The sequence below is a fragment of the Mercenaria mercenaria genome, chromosome 16 (genome assembly GCF_021730395.1).
Source record: "Mercenaria mercenaria strain notata chromosome 16, MADL_Memer_1, whole genome shotgun sequence".
NCBI lineage: Eukaryota > Metazoa > Mollusca > Bivalvia > Venerida > Veneridae > Mercenaria > Mercenaria mercenaria.
In genome coordinates this window covers 26,780,158-26,796,911 of record NC_069376.1, presented here as the reverse complement: position 1 = coordinate 26,796,911, position 16,754 = coordinate 26,780,158, and the positions used below count along the sequence as shown (strand labels likewise).

General features: G+C 36.6%; 2 protein-coding genes and 1 long non-coding RNA gene across 3 annotated transcripts; 1 reads left to right on the top strand and 2 right to left on the bottom strand.

Annotated features, from left to right (window-relative positions):
* Positions 1-2,771: 2,771 nt before the first annotated feature.
* On the top strand, positions 2,772-8,175 carry LOC123531885 (putative nuclease HARBI1). The gene is made up of 5 exons (XM_053526475.1): positions 2,772-3,480; positions 5,919-6,020; positions 6,237-6,314; positions 6,490-6,596; positions 7,235-8,175. The coding sequence occupies exons 1-5, from the start codon at positions 2,943-2,945 to the stop codon at positions 7,307-7,309; spliced, it is 900 nt and encodes a 299-aa protein (XP_053382450.1). The 5' UTR covers positions 2,772-2,942; the 3' UTR covers positions 7,310-8,175.
* LOC128549551 (uncharacterized) lies at positions 7,617-9,101 on the bottom strand. Its single transcript, XR_008367787.1, has 3 exons — positions 9,027-9,101; positions 8,067-8,133; positions 7,617-7,754 (listed from the first exon to the last, which is right to left on the bottom strand). It is a non-coding gene; the product is annotated as an uncharacterized LOC128549551 (long non-coding RNA).
* A 751-nt stretch (positions 9,102-9,852) lies between these two features.
* Positions 9,853-10,852, bottom strand: LOC128549837 (uncharacterized). The gene is made up of 2 exons (XM_053527510.1): positions 10,716-10,852; positions 9,853-10,535 (listed from the first exon to the last, which is right to left on the bottom strand). The coding sequence occupies exons 1-2, from the start codon at positions 10,846-10,848 to the stop codon at positions 10,339-10,341; spliced, it is 330 nt and encodes a 109-aa protein (XP_053383485.1). The 5' UTR covers positions 10,849-10,852; the 3' UTR covers positions 9,853-10,338.
* Between the last annotated feature and the right edge of the window lie 5,902 nt (positions 10,853-16,754).

The window sequence follows — 16,754 nt, the reverse complement described above, 5'->3', positions numbered from 1 at the left end:
AATTAATCTATCGTCAGGTCCCAAACAAATTCCTTTATAATATATATTTCGATCACTCATACTACCGATAATTCGAATAAATTTAGTCGGTCCTGATGGGTTCCAGTTACCGAAGTTCGAATGTATTATAATTAATTAATTTACAGTTGTTGTAAAGTTCTGCACAGGACTGTTGCCATTTTAAACATTCTTGATATGCCAGTTACCATTATATACTTAATTTTGATTCATATAAATGCATTATGACTTTTCTTCTGCTTAATAGCACATTTTATCCAAGGGAGACAACTTTTTCATTTTTGCTGGAAGAGCGGTATTTTTGTTAATATAGTATGTTTGGATTTATTCAGGCAGGTGGTTTTAGCTTATTATACTGATGACTGTAAGTGTCAATAGAAATTTTATATATAATATTATGTATTTTTGAAAATATATACATATATGGCGGCCATCTTGGATTTTTTGGCCATATTGGATTTTTCGGAGTGGGTCTCATTCTCATTTTTAGTATTTTGCCCTAAAGTAGTTATGTACCAAGTTTCATGCTTTTCCCATTTTCTGAAGCATTTTTACACCATTTTACTGTACTATATACAGAAAGCCCCCCCCCCCTCCCCCAACCACCACCCACCGCCACAGCACAACGCTTCCCCGCATCCAATACACACCCCAAAAACTTTTAAATGTTTCGTCGTCCTCTGATCAAAGCGTTCCCAATTTGTACTCCTGTTTGGCGCCATATAACCTATACTGTGTTGGTGCGCCGTAAAACCCAATAAATAAATAAATACGTCACTTTGTGGAGCTCTTGCTTATTATATCTCCCACCACATAGTGGTGTTGGAATAACGAAAAAAGCTCTGTAAACACTTGTCCGCACTCTAAGACGAACATTTCTCATCCGATCTTCACCAAACTTTAACAAAATGTGTTTGCCAATAAGTCCTCGGCCAAGTTCGATAACTAGCCAAATCAGCCCAAACACTTCAGAATTATGGCCCTTGAATTACCGAAAATCACTCTGTACACAGATGCCAGTGATACATGTACATGTATTGGTGCATGGTTGACTCAGATACATAACTATTGCGAAGAGCAGTTGTGGGAGACATGCGCTTTTCCCAAAAGCAGCTCTAGTTTAATTTTGTAATACTCTACCTTTATTACGAACATATTAAAAAAGGTGGTCTATTTCTTTTCATTTCAATATAATTAAGTCACCTGTCACATAATGTAGGCATTGTAACTAAAAATACAAACTTCAAGTAGGCACTATCTAATTTAAATATATATGTAGGTTACTGCATAAAAGTAAGCAGTCTGAAAAAATATTTTAGATATCATTTTCTGAAAAAAAGAGTTATTCGAGCTGAAAAAATGATCCTGGGTAAAATATCTGGAAAAATTGGTGACAACTCCGCTTAAACTTTATTGTAGGCTTAGGTGGCTATGTGCATAGTATCTCGTGCAAAGCATGCACTTCTTACCTCTAGGCACGAAAAAAAAATCATGCATAATAAGTAGCAATTACTGTAAAGATCAGCACTTCTAAAAGAAAAATATGTAAAGATCAAATCATTTAATGCCCTGGGGGAAAGTATGATATTTTTGTGGTGAAATTTGTCAACAAACAGACGATTTTTTTAAATGTTAAAACCCACAGAATTTCACAAGGTAAAATTTGTTGAGAAAACTATTGCTGGAAAGAGAATGATCTCTGCTACCCGTATATTTGCGTCAAAGTATGGGAAAAATATCTAGATATATGAGAAAATCAAAGAAAACAATTTCAGGACCGTAAGATGCATGTGTTACCATGTATAGCAGATAACATAGATAGCTTACTTTTCTATTGCAATGGTATAACATGGACAGGATTATGGTTGCCAAACGGTGTTCACTCAACGATTTCACTCTATAAACAGACTGTTTCCCTTGTGTAAAGAGGGCTTAGGGTAAGTCTCTACATAGTGACAGGGTGAGCTTTTGTGAACACGATAGAGACCACATTTTGCAGCTGATTTTAATCAAACTTGCACGTTACTTGGATTGGCATAATATCTCGGTTCCTTTCAAAAACTGGCCAGATCCCTTCATGGGTTCCAGAGTTATGGCCCCTTGAAGGTCCAAAATGTGCTATTTTGGCTTGTGAACACGGCAGAGACCACATTTTGCAAAAGATTTTAATCAAACTTGCACACAACTTGTATTGCATAATATCTCGGTTCCTTTCGAAAACTGGCCGGATCCAATCATGGGTTCCAGAGTTATGGCCCCTTAGCGGGCCAAAATTTGCTATTTTGGCTTTTGCAGCTATCAAGAGACTTCATTAATGGTTTGATTTGATACAAACTTGCAAAATATCTTTAACAACAATAGATCTTGGATTCCATGATGAATCTTGTCATATCCAATCATACGTTCCGGAGTTACTGCCCCTGATTAACCCCTGAAAGAGCCAACATTTGTTTATTTTTACCTTGTGAACACGATAGAGTTGACATTTTACATTCGACTTTAGCCACACTTACACTCAACTGAACTCACAATAAGATCTCGGCTCCTTTGCAAACCGGCTAGATTCCATCATAGTTTCTAGAGTTACTGCACCTGAAAAGGGCAAAATGTTCTATTTTGGCCATTTTAGCCATATAGAGGTTTCATTTATTCTTTGATTTGAAACAAACTTGCACAGAATGTTAATCTTGATCATCTCTAGGACAAGTTAGAAACTGAGTCATGTGGGGTGAAAAACTAAGTCACCAGCAGCCAATTTTATAAAACTTTTAACCGCGCGGTAACCACTAAGTGCCAGTAACCAACATGGTTACATCGTGGTAAGCGATTGTATATATAACGTCATACGTGGTAACCGCGATATAACCACGGTTAGTTTTAACCTACCTACAGGAGCTTGGTAACCACAAAGTAACCACTCAAACATGGCCGCCATTCATTTTGTAAGACATAGACGACCTCGACAGTTTCGACGTATTGACAGACAATTGACGGACTTGACGGATGAAGAATTACGTCAAAGGTACAGGTTTTCAGCTGACAACATAGACAGACTTGTTGAACTTCTTGGACCAACTTTGGAGCGACGGACGCGACGTAACCAAGCCCTGACACCACGGCAACAAATTTTGATAACATTGAGATTTCTTGCTACAGGTAATTTCATGCAGGTTATCGGCGACACCTTTGGCGTAGACATTTCTACCGTCTCCCGGGTCGTGAGAGACGTTACCGACGTACTATTTGGACTGAAAGACCAATTTATCAAGTTTCCTGTGACGGACCACGACCGAAGACGGATCATGAGTGGATTTTACGCCATTCGTGGGTTCCCATCTGTAATTGGTTGTATTGACGGGACCCATGTTAAAATAATTTCGCCTGGTTATCCAGATGAGGCCGCATTTGTTAACAGAAAACACCAACACAGTATAAATGTCCAGGCGACCTGCGATCACAAAGGTATGTTTCCTTTGTTTGTAATTTAAGTATGGTATTGCACCCTTGTGCACTAGCTCTACATTTACATCGATATGTGAAATATAGAAGCAAACATCTTACTTGTTAACTTGATAATCCATATTCAGCAGTACATCTACAGAAGCTTCGCAGGCATTTCATGCAGCATTTCATTTTACAGACCTACTGTCACTTTAAACACAGGTAATTCCTAATTCCATATGTATACTTAAATTTACAGATTCTCAATAGATAGTTAATACAATGTCTCGCCTTTACACTGTTTATTAACCTTGAAATTGGTAAACATAATATGTGTACACACAAGTGTATTGATGACATCACTTTACTGATGACATCATACAAGTACCTTGCTAAAGTAACTGTATGAAAGACCGGTGTGGTATTTTTACAGTATACATGCAGGGCAGAGCCAAGACAAATTCTCTGTAAGAAAAAAAAAGTTGGAAACCCATATTCACAGATTTCCTTTATACCGATTTTTCCTGAGGAGGATGCAAAATTCAGAAACTCCTGTTCAATATATGTCCCAGTTACCATAGAAACGAAGATGCATACATGGATTTTGTAAATTTTTTGTAAATTAACAAAATGACAGTCAGAGATTTTATGCTAAATAGGCATGTGAAGCTTGGATGTGTATCAAATGAAAATAACAAGGACTGCTAAAATTAACTGCAGTCTGTGACTTAACTGCTTGATCCAGGTAGTTAAAGTGTTGACAAGATGACATTTTATCTCTAAGGTAGAGATGCAGTGTGTCACCGTGAAGGCAAAATGTTTAGAAATGGTGTTTTTGTTGTTGTTTTCCAAATAGAGAGGCTGAAAGTGGGGAATCATCAATCAGTGTTTTTATAATAAGTTATGGCATCTGAACAGTGAAGATCTGCCTTTATTTTTGATTGCCACAGACCAAAAGAGTGATTGGTGTCTTTGACAGTGAATAGAAGTACTAGCACTGGACACCCTCCCTGAAAATAGAATTATGTTTTTTGCATGAATGTTTCTTTTTCAGATTTATGGAAAAAATTGAGAAAGTCATTTCTTAAAAATTTTCATAATGTTTTAACCAAAGACCCTTTAATGGAAAAATAACTCAATTATTGACCTTGAATTAAATTTAAAAAATTCTATTATTGCTTGATTAATCTTGCATGTATAACATTAAAATTGTTATATCTAAATTTGATAAAAATTAATGTATTTTGAAAAAGATGCATTTGAACATATTTAAAAGAAAAAGACACATGACAGTCTTTAAATATTTGTACAAAAAGAACATGTTTTGCAGTTCCCATTACATTTGGTTACCAGTTTACAGCATAATTATACATGAAGTCTTATTACCCACAATCACATACAGATCTAATTGGTTATTTTCTACCAAAGATAAACTTATTGTGGTTGGGTTTTTTCAATCTTTAAAAAATACTTAGAAAATATAGCAAAATAATGGTTGAATTAGTATACTTGATTTTGTGAGACTGTTATAACATTACAACTCTTTTTCACTCAAGACTGTATCATAAAATCATATTTTCTGAGGAAATTCATTTTTCAAACATAAAAATTTAAGACCTCATTCATGTAACAATAATACTGTCATCTGTAAAACAGCATTCATTCTAAGATATACAATGTATATAACATTCTATTTTACCTGCATGTATTTATTTAAAAAAAAAAATAAAGTAGATTTATTTGTGTATTTTGAGTAATTTCAGAAAGAATTGGGAAATATGTCTGCAACTTCAGTTTGTATTTACTGAGTATTTACTGGCACTGGAATGTGCATGATCAGGGTTTTTTTTCTAAATAAACTAAGCCAAGTCTTAAATCTACATTAACTAAAGCTATCCTTGAAAAGTCTAGTCATTGTCTTGATAGTTTAAAAGAATTATATACATCTAAATTTGTATCTAGCAAAATAATAACTAAACTGTAATGTAGATCATCTAATTTATTTAATTTGATTGTTAAAATATCAATTTTTAAAATATTCACTAAAAACAATATGCTGGATGAAAATGGCTGGGATATTTGTATTTCAAATCCCAAAAATTAAGTTTGTTACATGCTTAAGTTAATGTAAATTGATAACAGAAACGTTCATTTTACCACTAAAGTATTTATACCTTATAAGTAGAAGTGTTTTTTTTTATTTTATCAAAAAAATGTCATTTAATAAATATTACAGAGAATTGGTCTTAAGTTGTTAGAGCTTGTGGCTAGACCCCTTTGCTGATATGTCATTTATATATTTGATATGTTGTATGTATTAATTCGGGCTATAACATGTGTTTAAAACTACAGTGTATGCGAAACACCGTTTGCTTAATACAATTTGCAAAATTGATACTGTCATTATGCCAATTGTTATTTGTTTAAGTGAATGTCACACATACACATTATATACACAGGGATGTTCACAAGCATCAATGCCTGTTGGCCTGGAAGCTGCCATGACAGCCACATCTTACGAGTTTCTAATGTAGGCCGGTACCTTGAAGCTCATCACCAAGGTATGTTCCATTGATTGTAGTATCAAAGTGGTCATTCTTAAAGGTTAGTTGAAATAGTTAACAGTACAGTCAATATGTTGCATTTAATTTTAATATGCAGTTAATATAAAAAGGAATATGAATATGCCGTTTAATGCTAAAATCAAATCTACCACAGTTTTACTTTTCAATACTGTTACATTACTGGTATTTTACTTTATCACATTATAATTTCAGATCCAGAGCGCGGATATTTGTTGGGGGATAGTGGCTACCCCTGTCGGCCATTTCTGCTTACGCCTTTCTTGCAGCCTGGTATGTATTTGGCTTATTCTGTGTATTGAACAATTATGTTACAATATTGGGAGTTTTCACTGTACAAGTACTTTTGTTTTAATGGTATTGCACTTTAATCAACTGAAATGATTGATACTTGCGACAAATTAAATATCAAATTTATAATTGATGCAATTAATAAATAACTTTTTAGGGAATGAAACAGAGGAGAGGTACAACCGGGCGCACATCTCCACACGGAATTTGGTTGAAAGGACATTTGGTGTATGGAAGAGGACATTCCATGTTTTACATGTGGAAGTAAGTTAGTTTCCGATATATAAGGACAATGAGTATAAACTACAGTTTTTATGTCTATCCAAAACAAAAGTGCAATCACTAGAAAACAATATCATTGTTATATGGAAGAAGTTCAATCGCTATGAAGTATTGATATGTCTAGCTGAAAAATTCAATTCTCCATTCTTAGTTATGCATATGGTTCAAACTTCGCTGAGCACTGCAAGCTTGAAAAACTTGAAAAATGTCAAATGTTAAAGTCTAGGTAAGTCAATGTCAGTGTTGAAATATGCATTGAAATCAGTATAATATGGTTCCAATTTCAATGCTGTACTTTCAAAAACAGGAAAGGATGCCAAAAGGTCAAGGTCACTCAAGGTCAAAGTCCAAATATGCATGTAAAACTGAATTCATAATTGAAATTTCAATGTTGTAATTTCCAAAAAAAGCAAGTAAAGAAGGTCAGTACGTCAAGTAGGTTAGCCAAGGTCGAAGTTGAAATTTAAATGCAAAACTGTCAAAAAACATGATTAAAATTTGATTGCTGTAGCTTCAAAAAGAAAAAAAGTAGGTCAGTAGGTCAAGTTAGATACTAGTATATTCTGCATAAATTAGTAATACGCAGTTCATATTTACACTGTTATATTTTATCATTGTAGATACGCATGAAGCCTCAGAGGGTGACACGTGTAACCGTGGCGTGTGCTGTCCTCCATAATCTGAGGCTGCAGTAGGGTGAACCAGAGGTAGAAGAAGCCGGTGATCTGGATCAGCCTCCCGCCGACATCTTTAATGGCCGAATGGATGGGCGAGGAGTTCGAGACCATGTGGCTCGTGCTTATTTTCAGAATCAGTAATAACAGAAGAAACCGATGATTAAATCACACCATACATTGACGTTTTATGGAAAGTGAAGACTTGACACTTTTAACACCAATTTATTTTGGTTTCATAATTTATTTTCATATTTCAGCTTTTATATATATTCAGAAGTCTGGAATGACATATAATTTACCTGTATCAACTATCAAGAATTACTGAGATAATAATTTCAAAAGTTATTTGAATTTCTCGATTAAAACATCGGCTAGCTTTGAAATCTTGTTGAAGCATTCCATCTGTGCCTCGGCTAGATCAATCTGTTTTTCAAAGTACACCGTTTGGAGGTCCTTCAGTGTTCTACAACATAAGAAAATCATCAGTTAGCTACCATGGTGTGTATGTAAACTATTGTTGTATTAGTGTTGTTTTTCTTGCTGTTTTCGGCAAAAGTATAGCAAGTGTAACATATTTAATTTATAGAAAGTAACATTTCACTATTACAGAATATCAATGTTTTAAAAATACATACATCATTATGTTACAGCTTATTTTCATTCAAGAAAAATGCATTCCTTTTAGAACTTTTGAAGCAACGAGGAACGAACAAAATATAGAAAACAACCACAGTGTTATTAAATTATACAAGTTATTTTACAATTAGGTGTTAACCTTTTGTGATTACTGCTTTTCTTTTGCTGATAACTTGTGCTCGATGATTGCTTCTGTGTGGTGACAGCTGTAAAAGAAAAAATCAAATTATATGCTTTATGTACGAGAACTCAACTTTTTATAGCGTTGTTATTTGCAAAACTCGGTGGTATATTTTTAAACAAGAGAAGAAATCGGGTTTAAATGTATGTAAGTATGGTTTTATGATATTGGTCTTCCACAGCCAAATAATAATTTAAGAAATAATGTATCTCATCCAGTGATTTGTCGTTGAATAAAATCATTGTTTGGAGTTCAGATGCGAAGGAATAATGCCACGATGGTGAATCCCGAGTAAAATAATAATACGCATCTGAATGACAAACAATTTATTCAAGAGCAAATTACAAAAATAGGATCTATTACTTCGATTTTAACACGTTACCAAGCACGTTTAGGTACATCATTTACGACGTCCGCCAAATATTTGCCTTTTTGTTGGTTTCTTTTTCAACGCGCCGCTATGCCGTTTGACGCAATTAAGTAATAATTGTGACGCCTGAACAGTGAATTGTTGTAAAATAACATTACAGTAGGTCAGACCAAAGAATAAAATAAATGAGCCGCGCCATGAGAAAACCAACATAGTGGGTTTGCGACCAGCATGGATCCAGACCAGCCTGCGCATCCGCGCAGTCTGGTCAGGATCCATGCTGTTCGCTTTCAAAGTCTATTGCAATTAAAGAAACTGTTAGCGAACAGCATGGATCCTGACCAGACTGCGCGGATGCGCAGGCTGGTCTGGATCCATGCTGGTCGCCAACCACTATGTTGGTTTTCTCGTGGCACGGCTCAATGTACTTTTACCTCTAACGCTTCTACGGCCATCTATACATAGCCGGAATTATGCAGAACATATTTAAAACAAAACGTCAACTCCTTCACCAGTGATGATACAACCGTAAAATGTATTAAACTTACTAGAACGGTTTGCGCATGGTACACAAGAATCCTTGGATAGTCAGGTTGGATACTGACTCCCTCTGGCACAGTATCCGCCTGCCTCGCTGCTTCTGTCCCTGTTGGCTGGTTGATGTTGCACAAAGCAGTGCGTAAGAAACAGTAAATGATAAATATCATATTTTGTTCATTCAATAATTCACATTGAAGTTAATGGACGCATTTGGCATTTACTAAGTATCAAGAATTCCAACACTTTTTTTTAAAAGATTTTCTTTTTAAAACACTTTTCGCAAATTGACCTACTTTTGGCTATTCCGCCTGAATTAGACTTTAGATAAGTATCCTTTCCAGGTGTAATTCGAACGTGTTAGAATGGGATTAGAACACGCACAACCAAGCAATTTACAACAGTGCACAACCGGCCTTCCATAGAACAGGACATGTTTATGTTTATACAGTGTCTTAAAGTAAAAACACAGGTACTAGAAATTGATAAAATGATAAACAACCATTGTTTAAATATATATTTTAAAATGTATTATATTAAGTATTGCAAAATTCTCCTTCTATTGGCGTGACATTAGATAAAATTCATATATTCTATCGACTGATTGTTTGTTTAAAGGGTACTGTTTCCCTTGTGCGCCCCGTATAAATTTACATAATTGAGCAGCACCATGGGAAAACCAACATAGTGGCTTTGCGACCAGCATGGATCCAGATCAGGCTCCATGATGTTCACCAACAGTTTCTCTAATTCCAATAGGCTTTGAAAGCGAACAGTATGGATCCTGACCAGACTGCACGGATGCGTAGGCTAGTCAGGATCCATGCTGATCGCAAAGCCACTATGTTGGTTTTATCATGGCGCTGCTCAATTATGGCCATTGCATTCTTACGTCATTCGTGCCCTACGTCACGAATTGGTTTCGGAGAAAAGAATTTAAATTTTCTTGCATTTCGTAAACGGGACTAGATGAGATGAGATGAATAATTTTATTGAAAACTGATATTGTAGATCTATAAGGAACTAGATATGTTGCGGACTGGAAATATTCCACAAAGGATGCTAAAATACAGGTTATCTTTGAACCATGCGTTTGGAAATTGTTTGATTTCACACATTGTTTCAAGGGCATGGTGCGATTGGTGCCTGAATTTCATCGATGTTTGAAAAGCTTGTTTGTTTATAACTGATTCGTCTAGGATTGGATACAGCTACTGGGGAATTGGAAGAAGTTTGTAGGAATTACAACTTTGATAGTACAAATGTATTAACAGTGAGTCAATTTACATTTTTATTGTTTAATTTGCTTATTGTTATTTTTATTTAAAATGAAACAGATTTTAGGATAAAAAAGACAACATTTATTAGAGTTAAACTTAATAAATCACCAGCTACGGAGAATATATTCCTGGTAGTTGTATCCGTACTCTCGCTGGTCTCTGTCTCTGTGTCCTGCTGGTCCCAGCTGAGCAGATCTAGATGGTCTACAACCTGCTGTCCTATATCGACATCTGTGCAGCCTGCATCAACAACAATGACGAAATGATTTCAATTGTCGTTTTATATGAAAATGGAAATTATTCATTGTTTTGTAATTTTCTAAGAGGATTGCGTCGGTGTTCGGTACATTGCAAATCGTTGTGTATTCATGTGGAAAGTTATATCCTTTAACTATTTATATTATAATTTTACGTTCTTACCAGAAACATTGATGAGTGTGTCAGCATCTGAACACACACCATGAAAAGATGCTGAGCTCTCGTACAGGCTCGCCACAGTCTGAGAAGTCTGTGACATCTCCGGCCGTGGCGGGCCTCCTCCAGTCTTCCTCATACTGGTCCTCTTGCTGACACATCTGTTTTCGCCATCTTTACCTGAAATTTAGCAATATTTCACTTGTCTGTAAAAGTTAAAACTAAGAATGTAATCAGTAAAAGAAATATTTCTATGTGATGACCACTTGCTATACTGTAATGCCAAATATTTTAAAATTCCTCTGAGGTGAAGTAACTTTCTTGATCCCTACAGCTCAGTAAATAATACTAAATATGTACATGTAGTAGAGGTAAAATATAGCACTTATATAAATACCCCCTACTATCGCTACTGTATATTTTATAAAATGGCGACGTGGTAGAGTGCTTCTTAGAGAACTCAAGTTCTCGGGTTTGAATCCAGATCAGTAGATCTACAAAAATTACAAATATCACTTGGTGAAAAGACAATAAACAAACCATATTCCTTCACTTTTCTTTTACTTGTTTCACGGTCCCAGGACCGTTACCACAAGCATTTATCTCGGCGGTCACTTTTTCCCACAACTTGGCCTGTCGTTGTGCCGCCCCTGGTCCTCCTTGCGTGTGACTTGCTCGCAGGGTGCTGAGATGAGTTTTCATAAACTCCGTAATAACATCTATCTCTCGTATAGAGAACATTTTTGCCCTTTGTTTTGGTACAGTAACTGTAACGGCGGCCATGTTTGTTGACAAACAGTCGTCTGACATTTGTCCGCGAAAATTACGTCATGCACGCAGTGCATTATCGGAAAATTTACCGTGGTTAAATTGATATTTTACGTGGTTAGGTTACCGCGCGGTTAAACTGGTTTATACAAAAGAAAATAACCAGTGGTTACCTTACCACGGTATATACCGCGGTTATAGTTTAACCGTGGTATATTTTAACCATTGTTTATACAATTGGCTGCAGGTCAAAACAAAGGAAAAGCTTGTTAACAGCCTAGAGGCCACATTTATGACCCTATCTTCATGAAACTTGGTCAGAATGTTTGTCTTGATGATTCCTATGCCAAAATCAAAACTGGGTCATATGGGGTCAAAAATTAGGTCACCCGCTCAAATCAAAGGAAAAAGCTTGTTAACTTCAGGCCACAATTATGATCCTATCTTCATGAGACTTTGTCAGAAAGTTTATCTTGATGATTCCTAGGCCAAGTTCGAAACTGCGTCATGTGGGTTCAGAAACTAGGTCACCCGCTCAAATCAAAGGAAAAGCTTGTTAACACACTTGAGGCCACATTTATGATCCTATCTTCATGGAACTTGGTCAGAATGTTTATCTTGATGATTCCAAGGCCAAGTTCAACAGGTGAGCGATATAAGGTCATCATGACCCTCTTGTTTTTTCATTGTGGACCTATACTTGTCATTTTGGTAGCATTTTCAAGGAGCTTTTTAGCTCACCTGTCACGTAGTGACAGGGTGAGCTTTTGTGATCGCCCGTCGTCCGTCCACAATTTTTTGTGAACACGATAGAGACCACATTTTGCAATCAATTTTAATAAAACTTGCACACAACTTGTATTAGCATAATATCTAGGTTCCTTTCGAAAACTGACCAGATTCCATTATGTGTTCCAGGGTTATGGTCCCTTAAAGGACCAAAATTTGCTATTTTTGGCTTGTGAACACGATAGAGACCACATTTTGCAATCAATTTTAATAAAACTTGCACACAACTTGTATCGGCATAACAGCTCGGTTCCTTTTGAAAACTGGCCAGATCCCATCACTGGTTTCAGAGTTATGGCCCCTTAAAGAGCCAAAATTTGCTATTTTTGGCTTGTGAACACGATAGAGACCACATTTTGCCATTGATTTTAATAAAACTTGCACACAACTTGTACGGGCATAATATCTCGGTTCCTTTCGAAAACTGGCCAGATTCCATTATGGGTTCTAGAGTTATGGCATCTTAACGGGTCAAAAATTGCTATATAGAGACTTCATTTATGGTTTGATTTGATACAAACTTGCAAAATATCTTTAACAACAATAAATCTTGGATTCCATGATGAATCCGGCAGATCCAATCATAGATTCCGGAGTTACGGCCCCTGATTGACTCCTGAAAGAGCCAACATTTGTTAATTTTACCTTGTGAACACGAAAGAAGTGACATTTTACATTGGATTTTAACTACACTTACAACTTAAGTCACAATAATATCTCGGTTCCTTTCGAAAACCAGCTAGATTCCGTCATGGGTTCTAGAGTTACTGCCCCTAAAAGGGGAAAACATTTCTATATTTGTCCTTTCAACCACTTTGAAATCAAAGAATAAGCTTGTTTACACTCTAGGGGCACATTTTTTATTCTATTTTCATAAAACTTGGTCAGAATGTTATCATAAAATCTTGGATGATTTCAAATCTGGGTCACGTGGCGTTAAAAACTAGATCACTAGGTCAAATCAAAGGAAAAGCTTGTATACACTCTAGATGCCACATTTTTACTCCAGTCTTCCCAAAACTTTGTCAGATTGTTTGTTTTCATGAAATATTGGACAAGTTCGAATCTGGGTCATGTGGGATAAAAAAAAATAGGTCACTAGGTAATATCAAAGAAAATGCTTGTGTACACTCAAGAGGCCACATAGTTGGTCCAGTCTTGATGAAAATTGATCAGGATATTTGTTTCCATGAAATCACTAGGTAAAACATGTTTACACTGTTATGATGTGTTACTCAGGTGAGCGACCTAGGGCCATCTTGGCCCTCTTGTTGCATTTGTAGACATGTAAACAAACTTGATAAATCTTGTGTTCATACCCACATTTTAGCTGTCCGATTGGAAGATATTCCATAGTTTTGACCTGTCGGACAAAAGATCTCTGTTTGTTTTGGGTTTAACGCCGTTTTTCAACAGTATTTAAATTATGTAACTGCGGGCAGTTAACCTAACTAGTGTTCCTGGATTCTGTACCAGTACAAACTTGTTCTCCTCAAGTAACTGCCAACTTCCCCACATGAATCAGAGGTGGAGGTCGAATGATTTCAGACACAATGTCTTTTATCAAATCGTCACAGAGAACATACGACCCGCTCGAACTCGCGATCCGCAGATCTGCGCTATTGAGCTTAGCGGGCGGACACAAATAATCTCTCTTAGAAGATACATGACCCCTACTTTTCTTTGTGTTTTTGGTGGTTTATAGATCATGTAAGAAGATAATGTTAATAATTGAGCCGTGCCATGAGAAAACCAACATAGTGGGTTTGCGACCAGCAAGGATCCAGACCAGCCTGCGCATCCGCCCAGTCTGGTCAGGATCCATGCTGTTCGCTAACGGTTTCTCTAATTGCAATAGGCTTTGATAGCGAACAGCATGGATCCTGACCAGACTGCGCGGATGCGCAGGCTGGTCTGGATCCATGCTGGTCGCAAACCCACTATGTTGGTTTTCTCATGGCACGGCTCAATTATCTTTTTTTAAATGGGACTGGCTATGTGTTACAGCCCTCAAAAGATTGTTAATTTTATATAGAACATGTACAGTCTTGTACTAATTGATAGCGGTTAATAGATAAGAAAGCGGATTCGTTACATTTATACAATGTACTCGATGATCAACCGTATTTCATTATTCTCTTAGATCATTAAGTAGAGATCAGTGAAGTAGCCGAGCAACTGACATGTGAGCAAGTGCTGTTTCCGTGGAATTGTCTTTTAGACCACTCTGTTTATCATATAGCAAAGTTCAAAATTTGTTTAGCAACTCATAAGTGCATCACGCACGTCTAAAAAATTGCGATAGGTCTGTGATTGGTCAAGGTCACCAGTTTTATGCAATGGTCTAACTTATGCACATTTTCCCACACAGTCACTAAACCTGTGCAATGCTATGAGATAATGGGTCAGTCATTTTCAACTTTGCCCCACGTAATATGGTCTGCGGATTTAAAGTCTTCGAGCTTTTGCAAACAGTCTTACACTTTAAAAACTAATGCAATTTGGGATGGAAAAGAAATTTTCCGTTGCAACGTTTATTAACACGTGTAAAGTCTGAATGTGTCCCCGAATTGGCTATTTAGCTGTTATTGATTACAAAACGTTCTCATTTTCAAGGTTAAAGTGACATTATGCTTTGACCTACAGATACCAAAAAAAGCAATAATAGTAATATACTTTGACCTACTAACCCCAAAACACTGACCACAGGCAGTCGTCCTATGATGTTTGACCACTGCAGGCAGAAACCATTTGCACTTAGTGAGCGGAAACCGTTTTTCTATTATTTTAAGGCCACATTTTGTGTGTCTTATGACTCTTATGACAAATCCGGCATGTGCAAAATATATATGAACCCGCAAGCGTTGCCAGCTTTTTACTTTTAAGTCCAAATATAGAAGCCTTATCTAGCTGCCTACTTGAAGCCAAATTCGTATCAAGTCACGAGTGAAAATTCACATTTATCTAGTACATTTAAGGTGAAGTTCTGCAAGACTGGATTTTTTTCTGCAATGCAAAATTTGATTAAACACTCATTTTGAAAAAAAAATCAGATTTTCCGAAGAAACTGAAAAGTAAAACAAGGTGGGGCAGTGGGCTTGATTTTTCCTTGCATGAATGGAAAAGTTAAGACCTCAAGAAAGTCTTCGTGGAAGATCACACTTTTAATGATATTTTTGCAAACACAAAATTTTCTTTAATATAGATTTTAATGAAGCTTGTCACAGTACTGTCTGTAATGTAGTCATATGTAATGTATGTTAGGTCAATATGTGAGCCGCGCCATGAGAAAACCAACATAGTGGCTTTGCGACCAGCATGGATTCAGACCAACCTGCGCTTCCGCGCAGTCTGGTCAGGATCCATGCTGTTCGCTAACAGTTTCTCTAATTCCAATAGGCTTTGAAAGCGAACAGCATGGATCCTGACCAGACTGCGCGGATACGCAGGCTGGTCTGGATCCATGCTGGTCGCAAAGCCACTATGTTTTTTTTTCTCATGGCGCGGCTCTTGTGTTTATTTTTGAGATTTTCTCCCATGATTTAAGAGATCTGCATGTTTCAGGCTGATTTTAAGATATTTTTTTTCTCGTGTGTAATATTTTATCTTTAGAAATGCAGAAAAGTTGCCGTGTTTAGCTCAGCTGATGGTGAACTGTTGCATTCAGCAGGCCCTGGACAGGCCCGGATCCAGGGCCGGACCGAGCCGAGCCGAGAGGGCCCGTGCCACCCTCCCCCCCCCCCCCACCCCATTAGTTGGCTGAGAAGTGACGTATACACATACAAAGATGCATCCTACTATTTTGGCAAATGAATATTTTTTTCTCAACATTTAGACCCAGAAACGCAATAGAGGCCACCATTTTATTATACCTGTATTTCAAAATTTTCCAGTCTCTGTTCTAGACTGGTGCCCCCAGTCAAATATTTCTGGATCCGGGCCTGATTCAGCCTATGCCCGTCGTCAACAATCTTACTGTTATGACTCTAGAGGTCACATTTTTGGCCCAATCATAATGAAACTTGGTCAGTGTTTTCCTTAAACATGTCTCTCATGTGCCATCTATGGTGAAAAACTAGGTCAAATAATTTAAATCTTTGTATATACCTTAAAGGCCACAATTTCCATCTGACCTTCCTAAAGATTTGTCACAATCTTTGTCTTTATGAAATCTAGGTCAAGTTCAAAACTGTGTTTTCTAATTGAAGGTTAAAGACTAGGTCACTAGGTTATATCATAGAAAACAAGTGTCAACACTCTAGACGCCACACTTCTTGCTTGATCTACATAAAATTTTGTCAGAATGTTTTTTCTCTATGAGATAAAATTATGTCTGTTTTGAAATTGGATTACTTGAGATTAAAAACAAGGTATTCGGTCAAAACTTAGAAAAATGTTGTTAGTCAAAAGTAAAATTGTTTCCGCTCCATAACTTGTATGTACATTGGTGGATCATCTTAACACTGCACACAAATGTTCCCCATGATG